This window comes from Poecilia formosa, unplaced genomic scaffold (genome assembly GCF_000485575.1).
Source record: "Poecilia formosa unplaced genomic scaffold, Poecilia_formosa-5.1.2 Scaffold258, whole genome shotgun sequence".
NCBI classification, from domain to species: domain Eukaryota; kingdom Metazoa; phylum Chordata; class Actinopteri; order Cyprinodontiformes; family Poeciliidae; genus Poecilia; species Poecilia formosa.
In genome coordinates this window covers 176,698-203,324 of record NW_006800197.1, presented here as the reverse complement: position 1 = coordinate 203,324, position 26,627 = coordinate 176,698, and the positions used below count along the sequence as shown (strand labels likewise).

Here is a 26,627-nt window from a genome sequence, read left to right as displayed (position 1 = left end):
TTCTTTGTATTCAGAGCTGATGTATGTTTGTTTTTCTGTTTCTTGTAGTTTCACTCAACTTTTCATTGAGCTTTCTACACTACTGCTCAAGTTGTGTCAAGAAAACGTATTAAAGGAGCAAGACGCTCAGCTTCCTGGCTCATGAAATTGAGTTTGGCTTGCTGTTGACCTACGTTAACATACAGAGTATCTAACACGTAGTGATAACAGTATAGTATCTGTTTTTTTTTTTTTTTTTTAAATAAGGTCAACCAGTCTTCTCTTTTTCTAGCCCAAAAAATATACATTGAAAATGTGACATCATTACTCCTATTCAAATTTTATTGAAACAAAAACTTTGAAAATCAGCTTTGGCAGGGTCTTTTGATCAACCCCAACCGGTATCCTTAATCAATCCAAATACTAATTGATCGTCAACATTTAAGTTCAGTGTAACCTATGAAATATTTCTAAGTTTTCCTGGTTTCTGAATAAGGACAAAAAGATTAACAACCACCAATCAATTAATCATTCCCAGATGAGAAAATTTCACATCTGTAAGAAAATCTGGTTATATGACGACAATAAATCACACCTATAATCAAGAAGTTGGAGGTCATAATCTCCCATAATTTAAGATTAACTGGTCCAAACAGGAATCAGAATTAACATGAATGGAAACAGCTCATACCAATATTTCAGGTCATACAGTGAAATTAAATTTAAGCGTCTTTAGAACTTCTAATCTCCAATATTGGAGAAAATACTTAAATGAAAGGTAAAATATAACGATGCACATAGGTTTAAGTACATAGGAGAGAAATATTTTCTTTACAGTTATGAAACGGATAAAGGTTATGTCTTTCAATCCATGAACTTTTTCATTTACTTGGGTTCCATAGTTGATCAAACACCTCCCAGAAATGGAATGCACCTCATTACTATCATTTTGTTATGTAAAGTGCACCTCCTTTACATTAGATAACGTCTTATTGGGCAGCAGTGGAGATACCAGCTCAGTCCTCGGGTCTTCTAATGACTTCTAAAGGTAAATATATTGTTCCCTGTGATGCTGTGAAGACTCACCCCTCAAAGGTCTCCTTGGCGAGAACAGCAACAAACAGCGCGGCGAATGCGATCAGTCCCCTCATCATGACCAACTGTGTGAAACTGGTCAGGGCCGAAGCTAGCCTTTTATGGCAAAGCGTGCGGGGTCATGTGTGCTCACCTCGACCTTGCCTTGTGTCGGATGAGTGTCACCGGCTGCTCCAGTTCCCAAACCTCCCTCCAGATACCGTTTGCTCTCAACTCCTTTCTCTTGGAGAAGTTTTTCTTCGGTTTTCACAAAACAAACAAGCTATTTTCTGCTTTCCGACAGCTGAAGTTGCAACAGTGTTTCCTTCCTTCATTTTTAAGAGCTTTTCAGGTCATTTCCAGAAATCAAAATGTTTTATTTCTTTATTTACTGAGCAATGAGAAGTTGAACTTTAGTTTCATTATCTTTTCACCCTTTTATTTGCTTTCCATCTGATATTCCAGTGAAATATTTAGTCATTGTTTCACATTCTTAAATGTCCGCATAACTTCGATGTTTGTGGGGAACGGAGGACCAACAGAGTGATCCAGTGGACCTTTGTGCGCCACTAGTTGCTACAAAGTGTTGCTCAATATCAAACCACTGCTGTACACAGTCTGTCTCAGCTTCCTCTCTTTATGTTCAGTGAAACAGCATCAATGCTCTTAACTCAAATTCCTGCAAAGTGTTTTAAACAGTCTGAGTCAGCAGAAATGCAAACTCAGTAAGAGCTAGTTAACTGTGTTTTTAAGTGCATAACTCACCACTTGATTATGAACATTAAAATCTATGCAGATGATTAATGTTTGCTTTTGTACATTAAAATAACAAATAATAATTCAAAAGCAAGGACCATTAATTCTGCTGATATGGCTTCCAGGAGATTGTATGAATTTCAAGAAAATGTCAAGACTTAGGTATAGTAAACATATCACTATCTTGACATTTCAAGTAATTATTTTTAAATTGAAAATATTGACTAATATAACCCACAATTAACCTATTACTAGTAATACTGATGATTCAAATAATTAAATACAGCATAGAACACAAGAACATCAACTCTAACTAATAATGGTTAATTCCAAAAGGATTTGACATTATTTTAGGTGCAGACAAAACCAGACATTTACATACACTAAATAAAAAGATACAAAACATTTTTCCTCACTGTCTGAACTTTAAGCCACATTTCTTTTTCTTGTTGGAATGAATAAAATCATGTCCATTTGCTAAATGCTAAATTCAAAATACTTTTATCCCAAGTCTAAATTTCTATAGAATGTCCTCACTATGCTTTCTGACATTTAGCGAACAGAATGTATGGTTTCAACTGTAAACAAATATTAAACTTGATCTGGCCAGTCACGTCTCTGAATCTTAGACCCAGCAGAAAACAACCTGAGTCAAGAATCAACCTGAGAACGTCAAAGGGTTTTCTTTCTATGTGCAGTGATAAGATTAAGCTTTGATGGAACTATAAAGATTAAATTATTTAGAAAAACAATTTGTATAAACATTTAATACTTCACCCGACTCATAAACTGGTGGATCGGCCTTGTTCCAGTCAGACTTTCTTCTTGGTGCCGGTCCGGTGTCTCCTGGTCTGACTCTGCAGTCAGTGCTCACAGCCACAGGGAATCTCAAGTTCTATTCCACAGCAGTTCACAACAAAAAACTCAAAAAAGCTCCCCTACTTTTTCAACCGCTAGGTTTTCGTTTTGAACCAGAGGCAGTTCCAAAACGAGTTATACAGATATTTCTAGCTGGAGGTGGTGTTCTCCTTTAAAGTGTCAGGATGGAATGTTATATCCTGAGGGAGGAAATGTTTGAATTTTCAGCCCCACTTTAAATCTCTCTTTGACATTTGACTGCACTGTTAAATGGAATAACTACTCATGAATTATTATTGATTCATTTCAAATAATTTCTAAATATTTTGATCAGCTTGAATCCAATACAGGTAACAACATGCTGAGGATGGAGCACAGCAGAAAGGCAAGTGGATATTTGGCTTGAATGAGGATCACAAAGGAAAATCCCACAAATTTTATTTAGGTGCAGCCTACAACTTGTAGGCCACGCCCCTTTGGTTCTGGAAATCCTTCTGCACAGTCAGAAAGCACACACAGTCCTAGATCTTTGTGGGTTGATGTGTAGACAGTAATTTATCATATGGGGTTCATGTTTATTGCTGACATGTTTTCACAGATATCTTAATAAATAACTCATTAAAAAGCATTAATGTTATAAATATCGCATGTCTTAACTTCTGCTGAGTCTTACTGAGGCAGGCTTCTTTGGCTAAATGAAGCCTCATATTCATTTAAACTTTTAAAAACATGTAAACACCGAGTCAACATTCGGTTGACTCTGATATGCAATTTGCTCACAGAGATGTCTTTATTTATAAACTTTAAAAAAAAATGTCTACATATCTTTGAGAATCATTGACATCCTTTCCAATGTAATCTGTCTTAGGTTTTTTCTTGTCTGTTTTTTCCTGCGTTTTTTTTCTCCCCAAACTAAACCAGCTGAGCTGATAAGCTACGGTATGTAAATAGTGTGATGGAAAAAAAGAAATAAAACAGCTGCAGGATTCACTTAGCAGAGAAGCAGAACGTATTCTTGGTCCTCGTCTCTGCGCACAGATGAAGACGAGAGCAAAGTTCCACCTGATCGACCGAGACAAACCTGAAGGCATCGACTTTGAGCTGACATTCTGTTCATGTTTGAAGCTGCAGCATGGATAGTTTGGTTTTCTCCTAAACAAAATGGAAGGCAGAGGGCCGCATAAGATTTCCCTCAATCAACACCTTCAGCTTAGCAAAACGGCAAAAACAGGAAGTCCTCTTGACCTGCAGTCACAAGCTGATAAGACGGGTTTAATTTTAGACTTTGCAACACTACAGGTTATCTAACTGAAGGCTGCGCTTTCTGGGACCATGAATGATACAGGGTTCCAGAGGGTCATAAAAATTATTTGGACCTATGAAAATGACTAGTCTAGTTACTCTGAGCCACATTTCTAATCCAGTGGTGATGCAGAACCAGGGAGTAGATGTGTGTATACTGAGCAGCAGGCTGAAGAAAACACAGGCACTGTGGATATGTAAGCTTATTTTCTGAAGGGAGACGGCCGGAGAGAGGCGGGAGCGAGGAAAAACCAGAAGAATTCGAGTTCAACTTTATTCATCATCAGCAGAGTATCAACATATTTCCTTGTACAATGAAAAACATATATGAGCAAGAAAGACACTTTCGAAAGGTTAAAAAGTAAGAAATATAAAATAAATAACCTTGTAAATGTGGGAAACATATTATCTACAAGCAACATTTTAACATAATTAAATATACATTGCATGCAATAAATAGTTAGAATATAATATAGTTTCTGTGGCTGAATACTGAACCAGACAGCAATTAGCTCCATGTGTTCATAAATAAATAAATAAATAAATAAATAAATAAAAAGCTGCCTGTAGGAAAAGCTGAACAATGACAGAATCCAAAGGATAGATAATAGAAAAATATATATGACAGCAGCACCAGAAGGCTGGACTGCCAGGACAGGAAGCACGTCTTCAGACAACCTGCATTAAAGCCTTCTCCCTGGTTGTGATCAGAAAACTAAGAAAAAGAAGATAAACACAGCATTCAGGAAGTTTAGAAATATCGGTAACACTTTATTTTAAGGGGGTTGAATAAGACTGACATGATACTTTCATAAATATGACATAACACCTGTCATGAACATGAATAAGCCTTCATGAATATTTATGACTGTTGTCATAAAGCGTCATTCGGTAAATTATGACACTTTTAATACAAAGTTGACATTATTCAAAATGTCTTTGTTATGACAACTTGACATTAACTAGGAAATCATTACTGATATAAATTTGTTATAAAAGTATTACTGATTGCACTTTAGAAATTAGGTAACTTTATGTTATTAAAGGTAAAGTTTAAACAGTAATGATTTCTTGGTTAATGTCAAGATGTCATAAAGACATTTTGAACAATGTCAACTTTGTATTAAAAGTGTCATAATTTACCGAATGACGCTTTATGACAACAGTCATAAATATTCATGAAGGCTTATTCATGTTCATGACATGTGTTATGTCATGTTAATGAAAGTGTCATGACAGTCTTATTCAACCCCCTTCAAATAAAGTGTTACCGAAATACCCCACAGATATTTCATCAGCGTTCCTGAACCTGGACTCCACACTCACATTTTATCTACTCATATCTCCAAATGCCAAATGGCAGAAACACTTTCATGCTTCCATCCACTGAATCACGTTATCTGCGTCTTATTTGGGCGACTCCAATATTTACAAAACTTTGCCCACCTGGCACCATGGCAACAGTCCAAGGCTCCCTTCAGATCAATTACATAATTCTTCTTCTAACGTACACATCTGTGTGACTGTCTTCAACTTCACATCTCTCTTCTGACACTGGACTGCTCTCTGTTCCTCATACCAGACTGAGAGCGTTTGGTGTCACACTCCCTGCCTTCTAGAATGCTCTTGCTGTCTACAGCTGCAACACATCATCCCTGGATAAATCATGTACATCCCAGACAATACGTGTCTGCCGAAACATCTAATCTAATGCAGTTTTCCCTGCCTGTGTCAAGTTTTTCCTCTCGTCTTTCTGGATAAAACCCAACAATTAACAAGATCTTTTGTATTGCAGATGACACAGAGTGGGCTTAGTGAATAAGGCTGCTGATAAAGATAAGGTGTCTTCACACCGATTTCTAACTTGCAGATGTCTTTCAACAATGACTGTGCACCTTCCTCTCTTCCCCAAACTTACCAATAGTTGACCTGTCAATAGCTTACATTGCCTGAATGTTGGATTGCTACATCTCCTCTGAAGTTTCTATTAGCCTCTTGGTTACTTCTCTGCCATACTCCTTACATATCAGATGATGATGAATTGAACAATGCTCTGTGAGTCATTGAAAACCTGGAAACCATTGTATGACCTGTCTATACTTTAAATTTCTGTACATCTTCACCTCTAACCTGATTAGTTCCTTGGTCTTTGGGATTCTGTTAATTTCCTTATGTTTTCCAACAAATCTCCAAAACGTTCACAGACCAGTTGCACTTATACTCAAATGAAATCACACGCATATGGACTCTGTTTCATAATTGGGTGACCTTTGAAGGCTCTGGAATTGTATTCAGGGTAAAGTGTATGGTACATGACATACTTTTCAGCTTGTTTTGTAAAAAAAAGAAAAAAAAAAAAAGAAAAGAAAAATAATGTATTGTTTTTCTCTCCACTTCATTGCACACTCATCTGAGTTTTGCCAGGCATTGCTGCATTTTGTTCATTATTGAACAGAGTTCCTTAACAGATAACACCATATATGACCTGTCAGGGCGTGACAGTATCATTTCCTCTGACAGGGCCAGAAACGGCACTTACGGGAAGCTGCTAACCACCATTGTTTCCTGTCACTGAGGCAACCCAGCAGCTGTTCCCCAGAATGTTTCTATCGTGGACTATGAGTTGTAACAACAACCGCAAACAGCAACATTACAAAACACACCAGCTGTGGTGTGTGGTTTTTGGAATATTTGATTCTGCATTTTAAAAGTAGAATTCTTTGAACAGAGTTTTAGTTTTAATCTGCAAATCAGCTGTCAGTATGCCAACAAATGCACTGGTATTATTTTAAAAAGTAAGATTTTGGAAATAAATTTGTATCCCTCAGCAGGTTGAGTATGTCAGAGGACAGTTATTTCCTTTTGTCACGCTGTGACCACGCCCCTCTGGGGCTGTCTTTGTTCCTGATAGGTTTAGATACAAATCTGGCTAAGCGGAAGCACTCCTCTCGCAGTCGCTGGAAGAAAAGTGAACGGGACCCCTGGAAGAAAGGATATTCAAGAATAAAAAGATGCTACCGGAAATACAAATATCTGGCTTTCACAATAAGAAACAAAATAGTTAGGGAAGGAAATAAGTGTGATATAATAACTCTTTGAGATATTTATCAAACTTGTTAAATACTTTGTCTACTAAATTGTGCACTACTATTTTTCTTAGCAATAATAACAATAATAATATTAATGTAAATAATATTTAAACTATTTTTCATCATCATTAACATTTCCTATGCGCTGTTTTGTTTAATTTAATTTTAGTTGCGTTACACCAATGGAAAAGTGTGTGCATCAGTGACTAAACTAAGACTATGAGTCTCTGTTGTACAATTTGAAGAGAAAACCTTTTTGGTCCTTTTGGGATGAATGATAACTGTTTCTCACACTATCACAAAATTTAATCCTTTCACACAAAATGATGTACTTTCGCTTTATGTTGATCAAACTGCCGCTTTGTGTGGACATTAGTAATTCATACCTACCAACCCCGTGTATTCGATATTTTAGGTTCTTAATTGATGAAAAGACTTGTTTTATTTCTCTGAAACATTTGAGCGGAAGTTGTGCATGTGATTGTGTCCCGCTTGACACACGTGTTTCTCAGCGCGAGCAGGACTTGCCAGAGAAGAGACCGGTGCGGGGCTGTTTCATCTCTCTGTCCGGGTTTGTTACTATCGGCGCCTTTCTGGGGAGCGCTCCTTCAGACAAAGTACCCACCTCGTACACACAGACAGCAAGATGGAGATAGAGAAGGAAATGAAGAAGGTAAGTTGTCCCGTCCCGTGGAGTCTCCTCTTTCCATGTGAGAACAGCTGGGAACGCCCTGAAAGGTGCGCCGAGCACCGAGCAGGTGGCGACAAAACCCCGGCGTACTGATCCAATGGGTTACGATTCATTTAGTTAGGAGGCGTTTCTGATTCAAATTTTGAGACTGGAACAAATTAAAATTCTTACTCAAATACACCTAACACCACTTTGTAGTAATTTCTCTTAGCTTAAATGTCGTTTTTAAAATCGTACAGCTAAGTTCACAGAGTTAGAAAGCAACTTTCTAAGTTGTCAGAAAGCAGTTACTTTCTCTTCCTTCTCAACTTGCTCGTGAGGGAACTAACTGCGTCACCGGCGGCGAGTTTACAGATCACTTCAACTTGCTTTCCTGTTTGTGTGCATGAAAACAACATTTTAAAGGCTTAAAAAGGTCACAAAAGTAAATTAACCCGTTTGTTAAAGACATGTTTTCATTTGAAGCTATTGAACTTCTTCACATTTCCCCAATGTTATAAGTACAACAGACAAAGTAAACTCCAGTACAGTTCGTTTTAGGTTGGAAGGCAAATATTGCACAATTTTAAAGTAAATCGGAAAAAAAGTGAAAACATTATGTTTTACAAATAAAATTAAATGTATTTGGCATTTCTATTTATTGTGTAGCCTCCAGAATAAAATCTAAATGTTGCAGTACCTTCGGAAGTCATCTGATTTGTGTGTAATTTGCCAGTGTAAATCCACCTGTTCTGTGAAGGTTTCAGAGGTTTGTTAGAGAACATTGGTGAAAGCAGCTTTATCAAGACAAAGAGGACAAAAACTAGCGGAGACGTTTGTAGCCGAGTTAGGTTGTAAAGTGCTTCCCTGTTTTGTCTGTTTCAGGGAGCAATATTACGTCTTAAAATTGAAACAGGGAAGGAGAACATTAATCAGAGAAACAGTCTTGTTGTAACTCTTGTGAATGACAGTAAAGTTAGTTGTGCTGTTCAGGCAGCTGTATTTCATTGTTGAAATACAGCCATTAAACTGTCAGTTATATTTTACCACAAGCCACGTAGAGGACACATGCATTTCCAACATAACGATGAGAAAAAACAATAAATATTACTCATACTTGTGTTACTCCAGTGTACTATAAACCTGGTGGGTCACCAGGTTTCACTTGGCCCCCCCACCAGACTGCCATTTATTTTAAATAGTTTTTTTAGATTTATAGTTGACCCATGGAATTTGGTGAAAGAGGCTGCACACCATTTGTGCCGCCCCTCCACCTGGTCATTGACTCCACACACTGTAGTTTTCAAATTATGATGTCTGCTTGTGCACCTTTGAATCTTTGTAATATTTTATTAACAGAAAAACCAAAAACATTGTGGGCTGCTGACAGACTTCCTAGTGCCCCTACCACCAGATTTAGCATTCTGTTAATGAAGTATTTACTCCATGCAAAAAAAAACAACTTTAATAAAAAAATTAAAAAAAAACCAGCTAAAATCTTCAGTTATCTATGTTTTAAAAATGTATTGATTCTGCACTTTTTTTTAGCCAAATTATTAAGAGCCATTGTGGAAGGTCCAAAGAGCCACAGTCTTCAGACCCCTGATCTGGAAATGCAGTTGAATAATTTACATTACTGTATATTTATATGCTAAATAGGTCAGTTAAATACCAGACTTGAATCTAAGTGAGAATTTGCTGCATGACTTGAATATTGAGATCCAATCAGACTGAGCTTGAGATGGTTTGGAAATATGAGGAAATAGGGATGACCAATATTATAGTATCAGTATCGGCCGATATTAACTGTAAAATTTAGTATTGGACATCGATCATTCCATCAAAATTAGTCGGCGATATAAAAGTTGTTGTTTTTATATGACAAACCAGGGACAATGATGCCTGCAGCACAACGTCAAATTTGCTGATGTTGTGCTGTGCAAGTTGAAAATCTTGCATCATTTTCAGCCTCCTTCTTACCATTTGCATTTGGCAGCAGGCCAAATTGACAAAGATAATACAGTATTTTAATTCCACAGTAGGGGAAGTCATATAGTTTCAGTAAAAAGGTATAGGAAGAAAAATATTGGTATTATTTCTGTTGTCGGCCAAATGAGTTTTATTACATTGGCATATTGGATATCGACCAAAAGTCCAATATTGTGCATCCCTAAATGAAACTAGTTTGAATACACAGAAACCATATGATGTAGTTTGAGTATTAAACTCAGCTACACAAGCTGAGATTTCCAGTGCCTTCCAAAAGTATTCCCAGTTCTTATTCCACATGTTGTGTGGGTGTGTGTTGGGATTTCATGTGATTGAGCAACATAAAGAAGCACAGCAATGTCAAGTGGAAAGAAAAAGAGACAATATTTTCAAATTTCTTACACATAAAAACTTGAGAATGTGGGACTCATGACGATGGGGGTGAACCATGGGTCATTTTTCTGCAGAAGTTGCTTTGTTGGAGGAACAGTGACTCATCTGCAGCAGTATAAACTGTACCAGTGACCCTCAGTTATACACTTTGTCATTATTTCTACTGTAGGTGGAGTAAATCATTTCTAGAGTGAATCACCCTGTGAGTCTAGCCTCACGCAGAGTCACTCATTAAACAAAGCAACAAAGCAGATGAATACACACCCTTCCAACAGCTACTCATTTTCACTGTGCTCAGATAAATATTTAGACCACCACATGTTTTGATCCGTTAGCTTGGGCTCTGCAAGTTTTGCTTGGATCTGAAGTTCATGGGTACAATTCAGTCTCTCTTAGATCCAGTGGTCTGTTTGACAGTTTTAAATCTAATTGCAGTTTCTGCAGCTGTTGCTTGAACTCTCCCATGAGGAGGAAGCCATTGCTGCAAACAGTCTCTTGTCTGCATTCCTCACCAGCAAGTGTCTTTTGGGTCAAAACATGCCTTTTGACAGCAGGGGTGCCTGCTGGGCTCCCATGAGGCTTTGAGCTTCATTGAATAGTTACCCATATATGGAAATAAACAGCAGTAATGGGCTAAGGTGCATATGACCATTGGCTGACGCACATGTTTTAAAAGAAAAACAGATGTAAGAGTAGAGATGGCCTAAAGGGATAAAAGTTCAGATTGTTTTTCTTCAGTCAGGTTGAGATCTTTTCTTTTTCTTTGGGTGCAAACATCCTGTCACTTCCTGAGGTAGATCAAAGACCCTAGAGTCTGGAGGAAAGGGGGGAAATTTAACTGATAAAGTTATCAGTCTGTAGCAGGTCTGTTCATTAATGTAAGGCTCATGATCAACAGTTGTTTAGGTCAAAAAGGACGCTACCAACTCGAGCTCTGCAGAGTTGCCTCTCTCTTCCAGGATCAGCACCTTGTGTTCATTTCCAGAAACAATACTCCCAAGAGTCCACTCCCAACCTTCAGTAGACACTTTTTCCACGTCGTCTCAAAATACTTCTCTGAAATATAAATCATCGTCCTCTATCATGAGGGAGAATGCAATTTAAAATCTTACTAGCTATGTCAGAAATGTGTTCATTTTGGAATCTGTGTCCAGTAAAAACTTATTCAGAGTCATTTTAAATTCACCTAATATCAAATGAAGTCTAAATATTAATGGTGCTTGTTTTTCTTCTCTTTTCCAGGTGACTCTCGGCCATGAGTTTGGCGCTGGAGCAGCGTGCTTAAAATGCAAGGACAAATGCGAGGGATTCGAGCTGCACTTCTGGAGGTTTGCACAATTGTTTGTTGACAGTGATGCATGACGAGAGCAAGCACAGTGAGCAGAGGAGTTTAATGTCCTGCTTTCTCACTGAATCACAATTTCTAATGTCTTGATCTCTGACCAAATTTGACTGATTTCCATTTTCATTTAAAAGCTAACTGGTTAAATCATTTTTGCTTCATTATTTGGGTTAGAAACAGAAATGATGTTGAACCTTGTGTGTGAAACAGTCACTGCAATACGAGGTTATACTCAATGTTGGTGTTAACCTGTAAGACACAGCAGAATTACTTTTCTCTGTCTAATAATACTAAATATTTTGACATAAATATCAGGGTTTTTTTTGTCACGCTTTTTTTCCCACCATCATCATGTTGACCCCAGCACCGTCTTTAAACTTTTGTATTTTTGACACTGTGCCCAAATATTTTATCAGCAAGCAGAGTTTGACTTCATGAGGTAAGATGGCTGGGTGTCTGTGCTTTGCTGTAACACGTTAGCTTTCCTCTTATCTGTTTATCTCGTTTTTCATTTGTCTGAATGAACAACCAACATGACTCGATTGAAAATGGTTTCGACTCTTTTAATCTCTGTGTTGTTCAGAGTTGGCTTTCCAAGATCTTATTAATGTAGAAAATGTCTGACGTTGAGCCTTCTTCTCTTCCACACAGAAGAGTGTTGTTTGTTAGCTTGAATAGTTGAAGTCTAAGTAAGGCATGTTCACTGAATTTTTTATTTTCTGAGCGTCTGGTCCACACCAGTCGACCTAAAAGTCTTCCACTTCTGGTCATATGTTTTGTTTTTTCTTTTGCTTTTAATTGTTTATAGCATACACTAATTGAACTAGGCAGTTGATGCATGAAACACAATTTTGTTTTTATACAAAGCGGAGTCGTAAAGTCTCTGTTCATATGTGGTTCACTTTCAGTCATGAATGCAAATCAACTCACTTATTGTCGGCACATAAAGTGGGAAATGGGAATTTATGACGGACATCTTTCCAACGATTCTATGGTCACTCAGTAGTATAGTGCTGCATATTTCACCATGGCTTAATAAATGTAATAAAAGGAAAACAAAAGGCTTTATTCACAGAGTCGGTGTGATGTCATTCCTCCTTGGTTTAATTAAAATGCTCTGGCAGCAGCAGGAGTTCACAACCTGATTGTGTCCCGTTGCTATGGAGATCAGACACCCCTCAGAGATTTATGTCGTCTTAGTTTAGCTTTAACAAAAGTGATGGCTTTGGTGTAAATTTCGAACTCCGGAAAACAGCTTGGTTTGGGTTTTTGTATAAAGCTACAAATCAGCCACAGTAAGAGGTTAAAAACGGCCCTCCAGGCTGCTAGCTGGGACTTGACTGTGTAGACTATTAAAGTCAGTCATTCCCAAGGAGTGAGACCACTGCTCATAAAACTGTAGCACTCCTGGCTGGATCACCAAACTTTGTCGTCAGAAAAACTATTGACTTGTGGCATACTTCTCACAGCAACTAGAGCTACTTTTCTTGAGTCACAAGACTCATCAAGTTAGAATGTTTGTTCTTTTTTTTGGCTCCTTTCTCGTCAAACTGTTTAAAAAGCTACCGCAGTCCAATTTGATATATTATTCCTCTTCACAGCTAAAGTTTGGTATGTTCAAGCTCAAGCATGCCTAGTCATAAATGATGTCAGACAAGCATGAAGATGTCTGTGTTGAGGCTTGTTAAAGGGGCTGTGATTTGAACAATATCACAGGAGTTGATGCTTATAAACTGTTTAAATAGACACTAATAGAGTAAAGTTAGCCGTTTCAAAAGTCCAAGAAATATGCTTTTCTATATTTTAGAAGTAAAATAAACTTAATTACTGGGGGAAAATACACTTGTTTGTTCTGCAGCCTCATTTCAAATTAGCATCATAAGATTTTCCATATTATCTAAAGTGAAACATGTGAGAAAACCCTGAAGTGTAGTATGAAGGCGTCAGAACCCAAACTGTCAACGCGCAGTTGGCACGTGATTTAGGGATGTTCATATACACACACAATTTTAAAATCTAGAAACTGAAATTAACAAAAACAATAGTTTGATTACCTTGGTCAAACATGTAAAATAAGCTGCAGTAAACCTTTCAAATGGTTCAGAAATTGCAATTAGGAATTCTAAATATAATGTACATTAAAGCATGAAATCACTTCGAGCACACAGCATTAAATTGAATAGGTTTGCCCTTAGAAATTGGGCACATTGTCACTTCACACCCTGTCTAGATTTTTTTTTCAATATCAGGACTGATACAGATCTGTGCATCTCTAATTACTATAGTAGTTATTTAGGGAAGAATCAGAACTCTACACAATACCTCACCGTGTCAGATATACGTTCCTCAAAATTATCCATGTCTCTTATAAAAACCTAATTTCTATCTGGTTGCATTTCCACATAAAACACAGCAACAATTTTGTGATCAGTCATACAACACTTCACAAAGATCATTGTTGAAATAGTTCAACCCAGGCTAGGTGTCGAGTTCATAAGGCAAATGTCTCTCTGCGAATAAAATGATGCAGTTTTTATCACCCATCAATGAAAGCCGACTGCAGCACTTTGAAGTGTGTGGGAGCCTTTAACGTGACGAGACACTCTCTCATTTTCTTGTGCAGGAAAATTTGTAGGAACTGTAAGTGCGGCCTCGCAGAACACGACGTGTCGATGAACTCGGAGGAGAACAAGAAGGTTGGCAAGCTGTTTGAAGACACCAAGTACACAGGCCTCATAGCCAAACTGAAAACAGATGGCATCCCCAGCTACCAGGGCAACATGGTGACCATCACTCTGCCCAGCCCCAACACTGCTTACACAGTGCCCCCTATGGCTTCCTCTACAATGGTACCTCCTTCCCCCACAGCGGCGTATGCACAGCCTGCTGTGACCTCTCCAGGGCCGGTGCCCATCGGCTCTCCAGCACAAGCCCAGGGGAAGCCTCTGGTTCTGTCCACACACGTCACTGTCACTCCAGTCAAGGCTAACAAGGTGCCGGTTACTGCTAACGTTACAGCGGCCAATGCGGTTCCAGTCCCCAAAGATGTTCCAATGAGATCCGTCACCTATGAGTGGGCACCACCAGTGGCCAACAAGCATCTGGTAAGACTTTGAATCATTCATTAACTTTCTCTGTTTAGATTCATGGTGTCAGTTTCAGAAAAGTCTTTCTATTGGCCTCTAAAGAAACTTGAACCCATTTTTCAGAAAGGTAGGAAACCTCTTCAATTACAGCAAATAATCCATCTAGCCATTCTAAAATGGTTTGCAGACCAGATTTTACTAAAAGCGGTAAATAAAGTGGTTCCTCATTAAAGTGTCTTTTCTTCATCTGGCTTGGAGGTATTCCTTTTGAAGTTAAATGACGTGTCAGTTCATTTTGAGCAACACCTTGAAAAGTTAGTAGTGGTCACTGGGACTATGTCAGAGTCAGACTTGGAGGAATTTTTTAAAATGGTGTTTTTGGTTTGGAGGGTTGGTTCAGAATTTAACTTTTACAGCACAACAGCGACACTCTGTGGTCTCTTGAGGTATTACTGTGCTTCTTTCACTACAGTGCAGGAAAACAGTTTTTGAGATGATGAATAAATTCGTACTGACAGATCACAATTCCCAGTCTTCAGAATTCTGAATCGAATCAAAATGCTCAAAAATTGATTTTAGTCAGTTTAATTTTTTTTAAATTGTATTTTGAATATTTCTTTTACATTTTTTTATAGCCAGGCAGCTAAGCTGATCTGATACTAATAATTTCAGTTAAATAATTTTATGCACAAATCTGTTTTTGTTTAAGTAAAAATTAGGAATTTTATAACATATAAAACTTTATAGAATTGTTTTCAATAAATGCTCTGTTTACACTGTCTTTTTCCTCTCGTCAGTTACATAATTTAAACAGAATCTCTCGGCTGTATGAATACTAAAAATTAATTTTTGATTTATAAATTGTTTCAGAATGTAATCATGTCCTTATATAATATAATTTGTATACAAATTGGATTTGAATCACTGAAATATTCACATCTCTAATCAGCTGTTCAAACATATTTGACTATGCTCAATAAACAGTGTTTCCCCTCTGCTGGGTCTGTTTATTTTATATATTTTCTCTCTATGTGTAAATTTCTTACAAAACTTAGGTTGAAAGTCACCTCTTTCTAGTTTGGGTCCTAAATGTTTTGCCCTATTTATGTCTGGAAGTGTGTTATTTTCAAATATTTTAAAATATTTCGATAAAATATAATGACTGTTCTTAGCAGTTGTCTTTGTTTAGTCTAGAGTTGTATTTGAAAGAGCCATGTTGTGATTTTCTGTGTCCTGCAAGGCAGAACAGTTTCTCTAGAGTCTCCCTGATTGGTTCTTTCATTTTTTTCTCCCAGCTCTGTCTTCTAGTCATCCATCTTTAAACATTTTGGACTTGAACTAGATTTGAATTCTCTCTCCTCCGTCAGGCAGTGCGCTACATTGAACTGCTCCCTCCTGAGAAGCGTCCGGTTGCCGGGACGCAGGGGGCCGCTTACCGCCGGCACCAGATGGATCGTCAGCTGCCTGAGCACGACCAGGACCCGTCCAAGTGCCACGAGCTGAGCCCTGCGGAGGTGAAGCAGATGCAGCAGTACGTCCGTAAATGCAAGGACGAGGCCTTGGGCGTCGGAGATGTTCTGCTGCCTGAAGAGATGGCTCAGATTCAGGCAGGTGGAGCAGGTGCAGCAGCGGCTGGTTCTGGAGGTACACCGGGGAGGGCTGGGTTTGGTCCCGGAGCAGCTGGTGTTGGTGGGGCTGGAAACGTACCAGGTGTTGGAGCTGGTGGTGCCAATTCTGCACCAGTTCTTACGGGTTCTGGTGTTGGTGGATTTGGACCTGCCGGAGCCAGAGCCGGAGCTGGAGCCGGAGCTGGAGCCGGAGCTGGAGCCGGAGCTGGAGCCGGAGCTGGATCCACTCCAGGGTCAGGGACTGATCAGTCTGCTGGTCTGAGACCAGCCAGAGGGTCACTGGGTACCGCTGCCACTGCTGGAGCCATCAACTCCGGACTGCCACAGAATAACTTTGTAAGAAATTTTTTTTTTAAAATTTCCCTTACTCATAGAGCAGTGTCATACCTATACCTGTTATGGTAATAAATGACCTGGGCGATAAATTGTCCCAGACGTTATTCCAATAAACAATAATGTTGTTTTGAGACCATTTTCAAGTAATGTAACTGTATAATAATACAAGAAAATATTCTGAAAGATCAATAAACTTTAAATTTTAATTAAAATTTAACACCAGAACAGGAAGTCAAATTTAAATACCCAAAATAATAATAATAAAAAATAAATTAAAAAAAACAGTAGAAACAGCAAAATCTCAAAAGTCTCTGTAAAAAAAACATAAAAAAAATAAAAAAGTTCATCAAAAAAGGACCAAAATAGCAGATTGAAGACTTTTATCTTCCAGTTTTTGGAAGAAAAACAGTAAATTATGAAAATGTAAATCATTGATTTTGTTTTAATTTGTCATACAATTTATTGCTTTTTGTGACAGGCCCAGTCATGCCTCAAATTATCCAAGATAAAAATATTTCCTACAAATTATTTTTAAAGGCTTACTTTGGTCTTTTGACTAACCTTTCATCTTATGACGGAAAGATGTTTGTTAAATGGTATGAAAATATCTTACCAGTCAAATTCAGGATGTTATGATTTCCAAAGGTAGATGCTTTATAACAGGCATTTTGGTAAAAAAAAATACTTCTAAGTTTAATTAGTGTAATTGTTCCAACTTGTTTCAAGTATTATAACACAAAACATATGTTGATGTAAAATGGATACCTTTTTAAAATTTAATTTTGCATAAATAAAAAAAATACACAGAAGTCAAATAACTCTGGATAAAATGCAGTGGTGTAAAACTATTACTTTGACATTTTATCATGTCATCACTTTAACTTAAGCAAGAATTTATTATTATTATTATTATTATTATTATTATTATTATTACTGTTGCTGCTAGCAGCTATTCTATTTCAGCAATTTCTGACTCTTGAATTAACACTCATCTTATGTTCTACAGTACAAGCCTACACAGCCTTTGCACAGTTTTTCCACAGTGTGATCAGTACATGTAATACTAGAGAATACTGATGGTATTCCCAGATTGAACACTAGGGGGAGTTGTGACTCTGCCTGTGACTCAGCCTTCCCAGTTCTCTGTGCAGGACTGGTGATGGTAATCACAGCATCATCATGGACAGTCGGTCAGAACCTCATGGTTCCACAAGCTCAGCTGGGCAATTTGTGCTCATCTTACTGCTGCACTCTTAAGAGGCACAATGTTTAAATAACACAGTCATAGCAGTATTGATTAGAATAAGCATACTTCCTTTTTTTTCTGGATGTAAACATATTATAGAGGGATGTCCAAGGAACGGTCTGTGGGCCATTTGTGACCTTAGAATGATTTTGTGTGGTCTGTGACCAGAATTCAAGAAGGGTACATATATGACCCTCCCTTCTAGTCAGATGGTGCAGATGGAAATATTTTTAAGTGTAAAATGTTCGATGCAGCACAACGTGCTTGTCTTTTATTAGATGTGTTTTTAGCTTTAATTTATTTAGCATTTCTGATTAAATAAAAAGTGGAAGAAGGAGATCTTTTAATTATACAGTTTTGGTAAAACAATTTGACAATGCTGCTCTCCAGGATCATGAGATTATTTTTAAACTGTTTTCTGCCTCCTTTGAATTGCCTGGATTTATTCATTTTGATCTGAACCCTAAAAAAAAGTCAAAAAAAATTTTCTTTGTGTAATATTTTAGATTTATTCAAGTTATAGTTGACTAACTAGTTGACTAACTAATGAAGTCATGCAGGACTCCCTGTTTGACTACTTACATCTTTAAGGAAATGCATTTCTTTTCACAAAGTTAAAAGATTTGTTATGTTAACTAATGCTACTTTTTGAACTAAAGCTACTTTTTGAAATAAATAAACTTGTTCATCTGTTTATTTCAGTTTGATTTGAATAGACTTTTTTGTTAAAAGCCAAAACTCATAGATAGGAAGAGTAAGTCTGATCTATTTTTACATCTTGTCTCACCCTCAAAGAGAAAAACTACAATTAAATCTGATTTGATTAATTTTCTGAGATAAAATGTCAGTTTTGTCTGTTTTTTCTTTAACAAAGTAAAAGGTCATTGATGAAAATAGAATGTTCTCATTCACATAAATAACACTGACTTTAGTTTGCTAGGAAGCTCAATTAAGTTACTAAGCAAATAAATTCATGCTTGTTTCAGTAAATTATGTCTTGCATTTAAATTCTAATAATTTAAAATACAGCTCACAAAAACTCACAAAGCTCCTGTGAGTTTAACTTACAGGAGCTTTGAAATATTTCCTTTTCACTCTGCTACATCACCTTGACAACTGTTTTTCTCTCCTTTTCAAGTCGTGCCATCACTGTAAGAAGCCCATGCTGCTGGGCGAGCCAGCCGTCTATGCCGAGCGGGCCGGCTACGACAAACTGTGGCACCCGGCGTGCTTTGTGTGCTGCACCTGCAGTGAACTGCTAGTAGACATGATTTACTTCTGGAAGAAAGGCAAGATGTACTGTGGACGTCACTATGGAGACAGCGAGAAGCCCCGATGTGGCGGCTGTGATGAGGTGATGACAACCAGTCGATCTTAGTCTGGAAACGTACATGTTTGCTTAAAAAGGAGCTGACACCTGTGTGTGTGTGTGTGTCCACAGCTGATCTTCAGTAATGAATACACTCAGGCGGAGGGACAGAACTGGCATCTGAAGCATTTCTGCTGTTTCGACTGTGACTGCATCCTGGCTGGAGAGACTTATGTGATGGAGAACGACAAGCCCATCTGCAAACCCTGCTACATGAAAAACTACGCTGTTGTGAGTCTGACTTTGTTCCAGGAGACATTGTCATTTTTAACCTGGAATACACACACACACAGACCTGGGGAATTGTGGGAAGTTTTAGTCAGTGGCTGCTCTAACAATCCACTGCAAGACTTCAGAACATGTTTTGTGTTTTTTATGGTGGGTTATTTGAAGATATTATCTAGATCAGATGGTTAATTAAATAAAATTGGTTTGTAGTAGAGACCAGAGGAAACAGCTTTTTTAAGTGGAGCCTTATTCATAGTCTTTCTACTATCTTTAAATGGCTCCAATCTCTCTCCTTGTGACTGAAGCACTGTTTTATAAACCTTTTAACCGGCTGTAACATTTACATTAAATGACTATTTAAAGGGGCAGTATTATGTAGAATAGACTTTTTTAGCTTTACATCATGTTATAATGTTATTTTGTCAATATAAATATACCGAGGGTGTTGCCTTGATTCTTTCATGCATGTTTGAGAAATCATCTAATCTCCATGTCAACCATGCAGCTGTGCAAAATGCCTGCTTGGATCTAACTGCTTGGAGACTTGGTTCCTCCTCAGAGCTGCAGCTTCCAAACTTCCACCTCACAGAGCCTCCTCTCCCCCTCCACTCAGCTCCTTCAGACTAGCCAGCAGTAATTAGCAAAACCTGCTGGAACTGAGCATCTGCTGAGCTCGTTATATGAGAGACTTGTCAGTGAAACACTGGTAAAACATTGTTAAAGGGTCAATAGAGTTTGATAACTTTCTGAAGGCACCAGTCCAGAAAGAAACTGGGCCTGAGACTGAGGCCCAGTTTAAGATTATAAATTATGAAATCAGATGTCTTTTAAGTCATAATTTGATATACATACATTGATATGCCTTTTTATAACAAATGAAGTTAACATATTTACTTGATTGCATTATAATATGGCACTATATGCCTGGAAAACACATAATACTGTCTCTTTAAATAAATGTAATTATTTAATCTGGAGATCCTAGTCCATTAATAGCCATTCCGAGAACTAGAATGTGTTAAACAAGATAACGCAAATATGTGATGGCAAAGGAATCTATAAAATCTACAATGAACCAGTCAGGTTTTCTTGGTGGATACCAATCTCTGCTTTTCTTTGAATTCTGATCTTTTGATTAAAATTGCTTTTAAGGAACATAAAATAAAAGACTCTTTACGTAAACTTTGTTTTAGTTCAGCAATTAAATCTAAAAATCATTGACTAGAAATTGTTTTACTGAACTGAAAGTGCTTTATGAAGCCTGTTGTTTAAAACAGACGATCCATTATGATGGTTCCAATCAGGTGCAGCTTTAGTTAAGAGTTAAATAGAATCATGTCTTAAGGATGACCTGCAGAATTATTTGGCCTTCACGAAGCTATCAATTTGTATTTATACTGCTTGACATTTTGTTTACAAATGTGGTCACCTGTAAAGGTTTTATGTGTAAATCAGTAATGTATAAGGCAGCTGAAATAGAAAATCAATGAAAGTGTTTATCAAAGGAAAGATCACCATGACAACATCAACTCTGTGATCATCAACCGAAGCTTTTAGCACTAACAAAAACAGGAAGGTGTTAAAGTATGAAGCAGTTTAATGAACAAAACAGACTTCATGCTTTCTGCTGCCAGTGTAGCTGTTCCCACATCAGAACCCAAGTTCAGCACAATGGAAGCTCTGAGGTTTTGACTGAATTGTTTGGGTTTTATTCACTTCAGCAAATCAGAAGAGTGGCTTTTAAAAAGCACATATTGGATAATATAAACAGAATTGAGCTGATTTTATGTCACTAGATAAGTCATATTATTTTATATACTGTTGAAATATTGAAGGTAGAGCTTATACATAAAGGGAATTACCACTTCCTGTCAGGAGGGAGAAACTATTACTGTTAATAGTAACAATGATTGCTATTCTTTTTTTAATACTCTTCTGCAAAGATGGAATCAACTTTAAGCACTTTATATGATTGTGCATACAGTAATAACTGATTAAATCTCCACTATGCCTCCATGCTACACTCATTCGTAAACGTTAGGATGGGTCCTTTGCATGTGACTTAGTGATCTGACCAAATATGTGAAATATTGAAGGAGGAGGACTGGGATTTGATGTCATGATATCTTTCCTCTTCCCAGAAATGTGCCTCATGCCAGAAGGCGGTGGAGCCTGAGGCTCAGAGGGTTTCCTACGGCGAGCACCACTGGCACGCCGAGCCGGACTGCTTCAAGTGCTCTGGTTGCACCAAGTGCCTGATTGGCCAGCGCTTCATGGCAGTGAAGAACTGCCTGTTCTGCTCTGTGGAGTGCAAGAAGAAAGTCATGACGTAGACCGTCCTATCTGTCTTCCAGAGCAGAGAGAACAACGGGGGACAGTGATGGCTTGTAGTTGGGTTTACATATTAGTGTGCCTCTTCCCTTTAATATAGAAAGCTACTGCAGCAGTGTCTTCAATTCAGGGTAAGGGGTCGGGGTTGACTTGCACTGATTTTGTTTCTAGTTTCTACTTTTTGCTAAAGTCCTGCCCATATTTTGACATATTCTACCCCCAAACGACCAGCTGTTCATTACATATGTTTACATTATCTTCCCAATTCTGAGCTAGAAAGTGGTAATAATGTAGACAATAGCATCATGTTCTGGCTCTAAGCATTACTGAACTGCCACATCTCTGATTTAGAGTGCACATGTAACATGTGTTTTTCATGTCACTCATTGTACATGTGAATGTGGTTTACAACAACACTGCAGAATTGATTTAACACCTGTCTGCTGTCTCATCCTGCACTCCGCCTCTCACTGTAGCACTCCACATTGTGCAGATGTTTCATTGTTTATTTGTTTTATTCTTGGACAAACCAAATGAATAAAAATTATGTAAAATCATGCATCCTGTAGCTTTAACTGACAGCAAACAGCCCTCACCTCAACAATTTGAAGAGATATTTTCTTAATCACATACTGAGAATCTAACAGAATAGAACATTCTAAAGAAATCATAGAAACTTTAAGGATTTTTTTAATACTCCTTTTGACTTGGACATTTTTATGGCTCCATGTAGTATTACTGCAGTAGCCTCATTTGGACCCAAAATTCCACAGTGAACCTTTAGATACTAAAGCAGGCCCTTTGCTAAGTGGAATACAATCTTTATTGATTAAATTTTTCTCAAATAGAACCAACAAGAATTTTCCATTATAACTTTAACATTAGAGGACTCATTCTAAGATTTACAGCAAACTTAGACTCATAACAGGCAACCAGCTCATTTCAGACAGTAGTTTTTGTCAACATACATTTTCCCTGTGCTCAGTTGAAGAATGGCCCTCATCGCCAAAGTTTGATTTTTTTCAATCATCCTTAACCACTAACATGCCCCTTACACTACAATATATCTCTTGCCTTTTCAGTGTGTACACTGGTCTATACAACTGATACTTTATCATTTGGTTTTACAAGAGAATGTGCCACTATTACCATTTATACACATATGCACCACTGATGTAAAACTAACCCAAGAGCTGTTTAAATGTCACAGCAACAACCCAGTAATAATACCAGTACTTTAACTCATGCTACACTATGCAGACTTCCTGTCTTCACTGTCACTCACTCAAGTCAAAAGGCTGACCAACTAACACTAACCTGACCTGCTTTAGTTATAATAAACATGACACCTGAGTGAAGTTGTCAAACGTTTGTGCAGCAAAAACTTTTATTTGTGCAGCTATAATTTCAAGGATATTGTTTCCAGAGGTCATGAAATAAGATGGTCCACATTTACAAAATGAAATAAAACATGATGTCAATAACTGTGATACATGGTAGTGGCACAAATGACAATTTTTACTGCAGAAACATTTCACAGCAGTTTTGTTTAATTTGAAGAGGATTAGCACCATCTGACCACTTGAGGGCGCTCTTTATAGAGCATTAAACTTTCATTGCCAGATGCCTGGAAATTTTACACACATGGTCTCAATGCGCACGGAACATACACATTATTGGTCTGCCATAGGAGACGTAGTATCTAGCTGCAATGGAAGTTGATGTCTCTCAAACGAGCGTTGTTTCTTCACGTTTAAACCCACGTAAAACAGATTTTCCGATGCGCCAACATGCAGTAAAAGTTTGACAGCAGCCTGACTGACAACTGGGAGAATGTTGACACTTCCCTGCTGGAAACAGTAACAGTAACCATGATTGTGAGGTGGAAAAAATGTCACAATGTGGAAGCTGCGTACAATTCAAGGAAGCTCCATGTCTCAGGAGGCCATTGTCTGAAACGGCAGAAACCTAAAAGGTGCTCTGCTATTTCCCCTCTTTCAACCACAACTTCATTGGTTGATGAGAGCGAGTCGCCTCACCAGCTCCGAGTTCAGTCTGTTGTCATTCCTTGTCGTCATCCTGCCTCCATGTTGCTGGAAGTTCGACTGTTTTCACCATCGCTCTCTGTTTTGATCTAATAGAAGAGTTGGCTTTGATCTTGGCATAGTTATCAGCATTAGGATATGGGAAAAGGCTTTTGTGACTCTGAGATTTGCATGTGATTTGTTTTGTGCTTGAATGTTGATGAGCTGCAGTTTAATTTGCATTGTGGCTCTTCTGGAATTTGCATCATCTTTGTTCAACCACCTTTATGATCTAAAGTGGAGCCGGGTGCTGTATTGTTTCTGGAGGCTGCATAAAATGTAGCATTTCTAACATGGATTTAATCTTGAAAAACAAAATAATCCTCCAAGTTTTCTTAACCCTCTCATGGCGAAGCGGGGGGTGGTCCCATCAGACCGTCAGTTCCCAAAAGCACACAAAAATAGAAACCTTGTAGAAAGGTTTGTGAAGGGTCCGTCTGACTACATCTCTTATGACTGCAGTAGGATTACAAAAACACTCAAATCAACTTGGAGAATCTAAGTCTTCCCAGGATGCCTTTAGGGCAGCATCTCTGGAGACCCTAGCCAGTGTGGAAACAGTGAGTCAGACTTTTATGAAGACAGATAAGCTAATCTGGAATGGATTTAGTAAGTTTTTTTGGAATTTAATTTTCATTTTCTTGTGGAACAGCAATAAACGTAAAGTCTTTCCTGATTTTATACCTGGAGCCCAGCACAGAACTTCAGAACAGAAACCGATCCCAAGGTATGTTTGGGTTTATGTTGCAGAAGTCCAAATGTTGCAGGAAAGTCGAGGTAACATGTTGACTCAGGCACGGGATAACTGTAAAACCTGAGAGCAGCTGCTCCTGTTACACTGAACATTAGAACATGTATCTACTGCAGGGCATGCAGGAAGCTACTGAACATGTTTTCCCTTTTGTTCCCAAGATTTGCTAAAACATGATGAACAGTAATTTGGCTCTGCCTACTTTCAGGCTGGTATGTGGAGCTTTACATCACCAGGTAAAATGTTAGCGAACTACATTCAGATTAGCTGTTTTTACACCAGTTCTACTAAGATCCCAAACCATGTTGGGTAAATATGAAAACTTTTATCACAGTTGTTTGAGTCACTTATGCATGATGAACATTATTGTGATCTTTTCTTGTTTGGAAGGAAGAACATCTAAGAGGGACATTTGAATCGAGGACCTTCTTGTTGCAAAACAACAGCAGCAGTAAGAGTACCACTATGCAACCAAAGCACGACATGGTGAGCAAAAGCTTTAGAGAGATTTTTTCCTAACATTTAGCCAGTCACATCAATTTAACTAACTCTTCTAATAAATGGTGATGAGGTTTCATGCGTGAATTTAGATGTGCTGTAGTTTAGGGCTTAGTAAATATTAAAAAACGAGAAACTTGAATGTGTAACAACATTCTTGGAGTGGCAGGCGACTCAAACCTCAGCTTCAGATGTCTTGGAATAACACAGGAACCACCAAGTCTAAAGTCTTTCATGAAAACTATTTAAACAAATGTTTACATATGTTTAAACATTAAAAATGTGTGCAGAACTTTGTCGATATTCCGCTAACTTTGAGAAAACACAATTTCTCAATTGCAGTGTCTCCATTAAATAAGAAAGGCAATTAAAATATCTACTTCCTGTCATCTTCTTTGTCTTCTCTGTCAACATCTGCTTGTTGAGCACATTTTGGTACAACCAAAAAGTCCTCCATCTCATCCAAACCCAAAATATTTTCATTAAATGTGTTATTTAGTTTTTTGGGGGGGGGGTTGTTTTTTTTTTTTTGAATTTGAAGCTTTCCAAAGCTAGCCATGGTTTCATTCCCACACTTCCCCAACGCTGACTCCTTTTTTTTTTTTTTTTTTTTTTTTTTCAAAATTGGAGTGTTTCCATAAAACAAATTTCTTTTCATAATTTCAGTGTGCGCAATTTTATGGTCAATGGAAATGCAGCTACTGTTGGCACACTTGGTCAATATTCTGCTATTGTTGAAAAATGCAATTTAGCAACTCCAGTGTTCCCGTTAAATAAGAAACTCAATTAAAATAGCACATGAATGAGCTTGTTAATAATAAGTTATTAAAAAACATGCCATGCCATCATCCTCCAACCATTTCCTGTCATTGTTTTCTTTGTGACGGCATCCGGTTGTTGATCATGTGATGTGAAATAAGTGTCTTCTTTGCAGTTTTGCAAGATAAACCCATTTTAATACGGTTAATAAAAACACCCCATCCTAGTGCCAAAGCTTTGTTTTTTTTTGTTTTTTTAATTTCCCTGTTAATTTATTAAGCAAATTTATACTTGACATATCAAGTTGCGCAATTATATGGTTGATGCAAAAGCAGATATTGATAGTAGCTGACAGGCTGTGAGTAAGAGTGGTGCAGCTGCATTGCACAAAGTGGATGGATTAATGAATGAAACTGCTTCAAAATTCTTAACCTCAAATCAACTGATAATTAAATCCTAGGTGATCAACAACCTTTTGGAATATATTGTTATATATTTTGAATTGATAGAATTATCAAAGCTTTGACATCAACGCTAATAGGAATCTGTCAGTCAGGTGTTACAGTCAGGTCACTTCATTTTGGGAAAATTGGACTGTGTTTCCACTTACCTCTTAAGAGTTTAGGTTTACGAAAGGATTCAGTCAAACCTTTGTCTTTTGTGAAGATCTGGGTGCAACTCCAGTTTGATCAATATGTCAGGAAAAAGACAAAAGCTCCTACACAGAGCAGCATTGTTGCTTTATCCACTCATCTCCTCCTTTCATCCATTACAGCCTTCTCCCTTTTCCTACAGTCTGTCATGGTATCTCACACACAAACAGACGCACGCACACGCATACACACACACACACACACGC

At 37.8% G+C, this 26,627-nt stretch overlaps 2 protein-coding genes across 2 annotated transcripts in view; one reads left to right on the top strand and one right to left on the bottom strand.

Moving 5' to 3' along the window:
- The window catches only part of LOC103150617 (carboxypeptidase A1-like), a 6,778-nt gene extending 5,607 nt beyond the window's left edge, over window positions 1–1,171 (bottom strand). The window contains exon 1 of the mRNA XM_007570309.2: window positions 1,066–1,171. Coding sequence (XP_007570371.1) covers window positions 1,066–1,133 — 68 coding nt within the window. The 5' untranslated portion in view covers window positions 1,134–1,171. The remainder of the gene's footprint in view (window positions 1–1,065) is intronic.
- A 6,349-nt stretch (window positions 1,172–7,520) lies between these two features.
- On the top strand, window positions 7,521–22,235 carry tes (testis derived transcript (3 LIM domains)). Its single transcript, XM_007570307.2, has 7 exons — window positions 7,521–7,731; window positions 11,353–11,438; window positions 14,076–14,556; window positions 15,906–16,502; window positions 18,887–19,102; window positions 19,190–19,348; window positions 21,487–22,235. Exons 1-7 carry the CDS (start codon window positions 7,705–7,707, stop codon window positions 21,676–21,678), a joined length of 1,758 nt encoding a protein of 585 aa, XP_007570369.1. The 5' UTR covers window positions 7,521–7,704; the 3' UTR covers window positions 21,679–22,235.
- The last annotated feature ends 4,392 nt before the right edge of the window (window positions 22,236–26,627 follow it).

Bases quoted from the DNA above. Each gene is read 5' to 3' on its own strand.
- tes (XM_007570307.2), top strand. From the start codon at position 7,705: ATGGAGATAGAGAAGGAAATGAAGAAG. The intron at 16,503-18,886 runs GTAAGAAATTTT...CTCCTTTTCAAG, and splicing joins GACTGCCACAGAATAACTTT to TCGTGCCATCACTGTAAGAA. The intron at 19,349-21,486 runs GTGAGTCTGACT...TCCTCTTCCCAG, and splicing joins ACATGAAAAACTACGCTGTT to AAATGTGCCTCATGCCAGAA.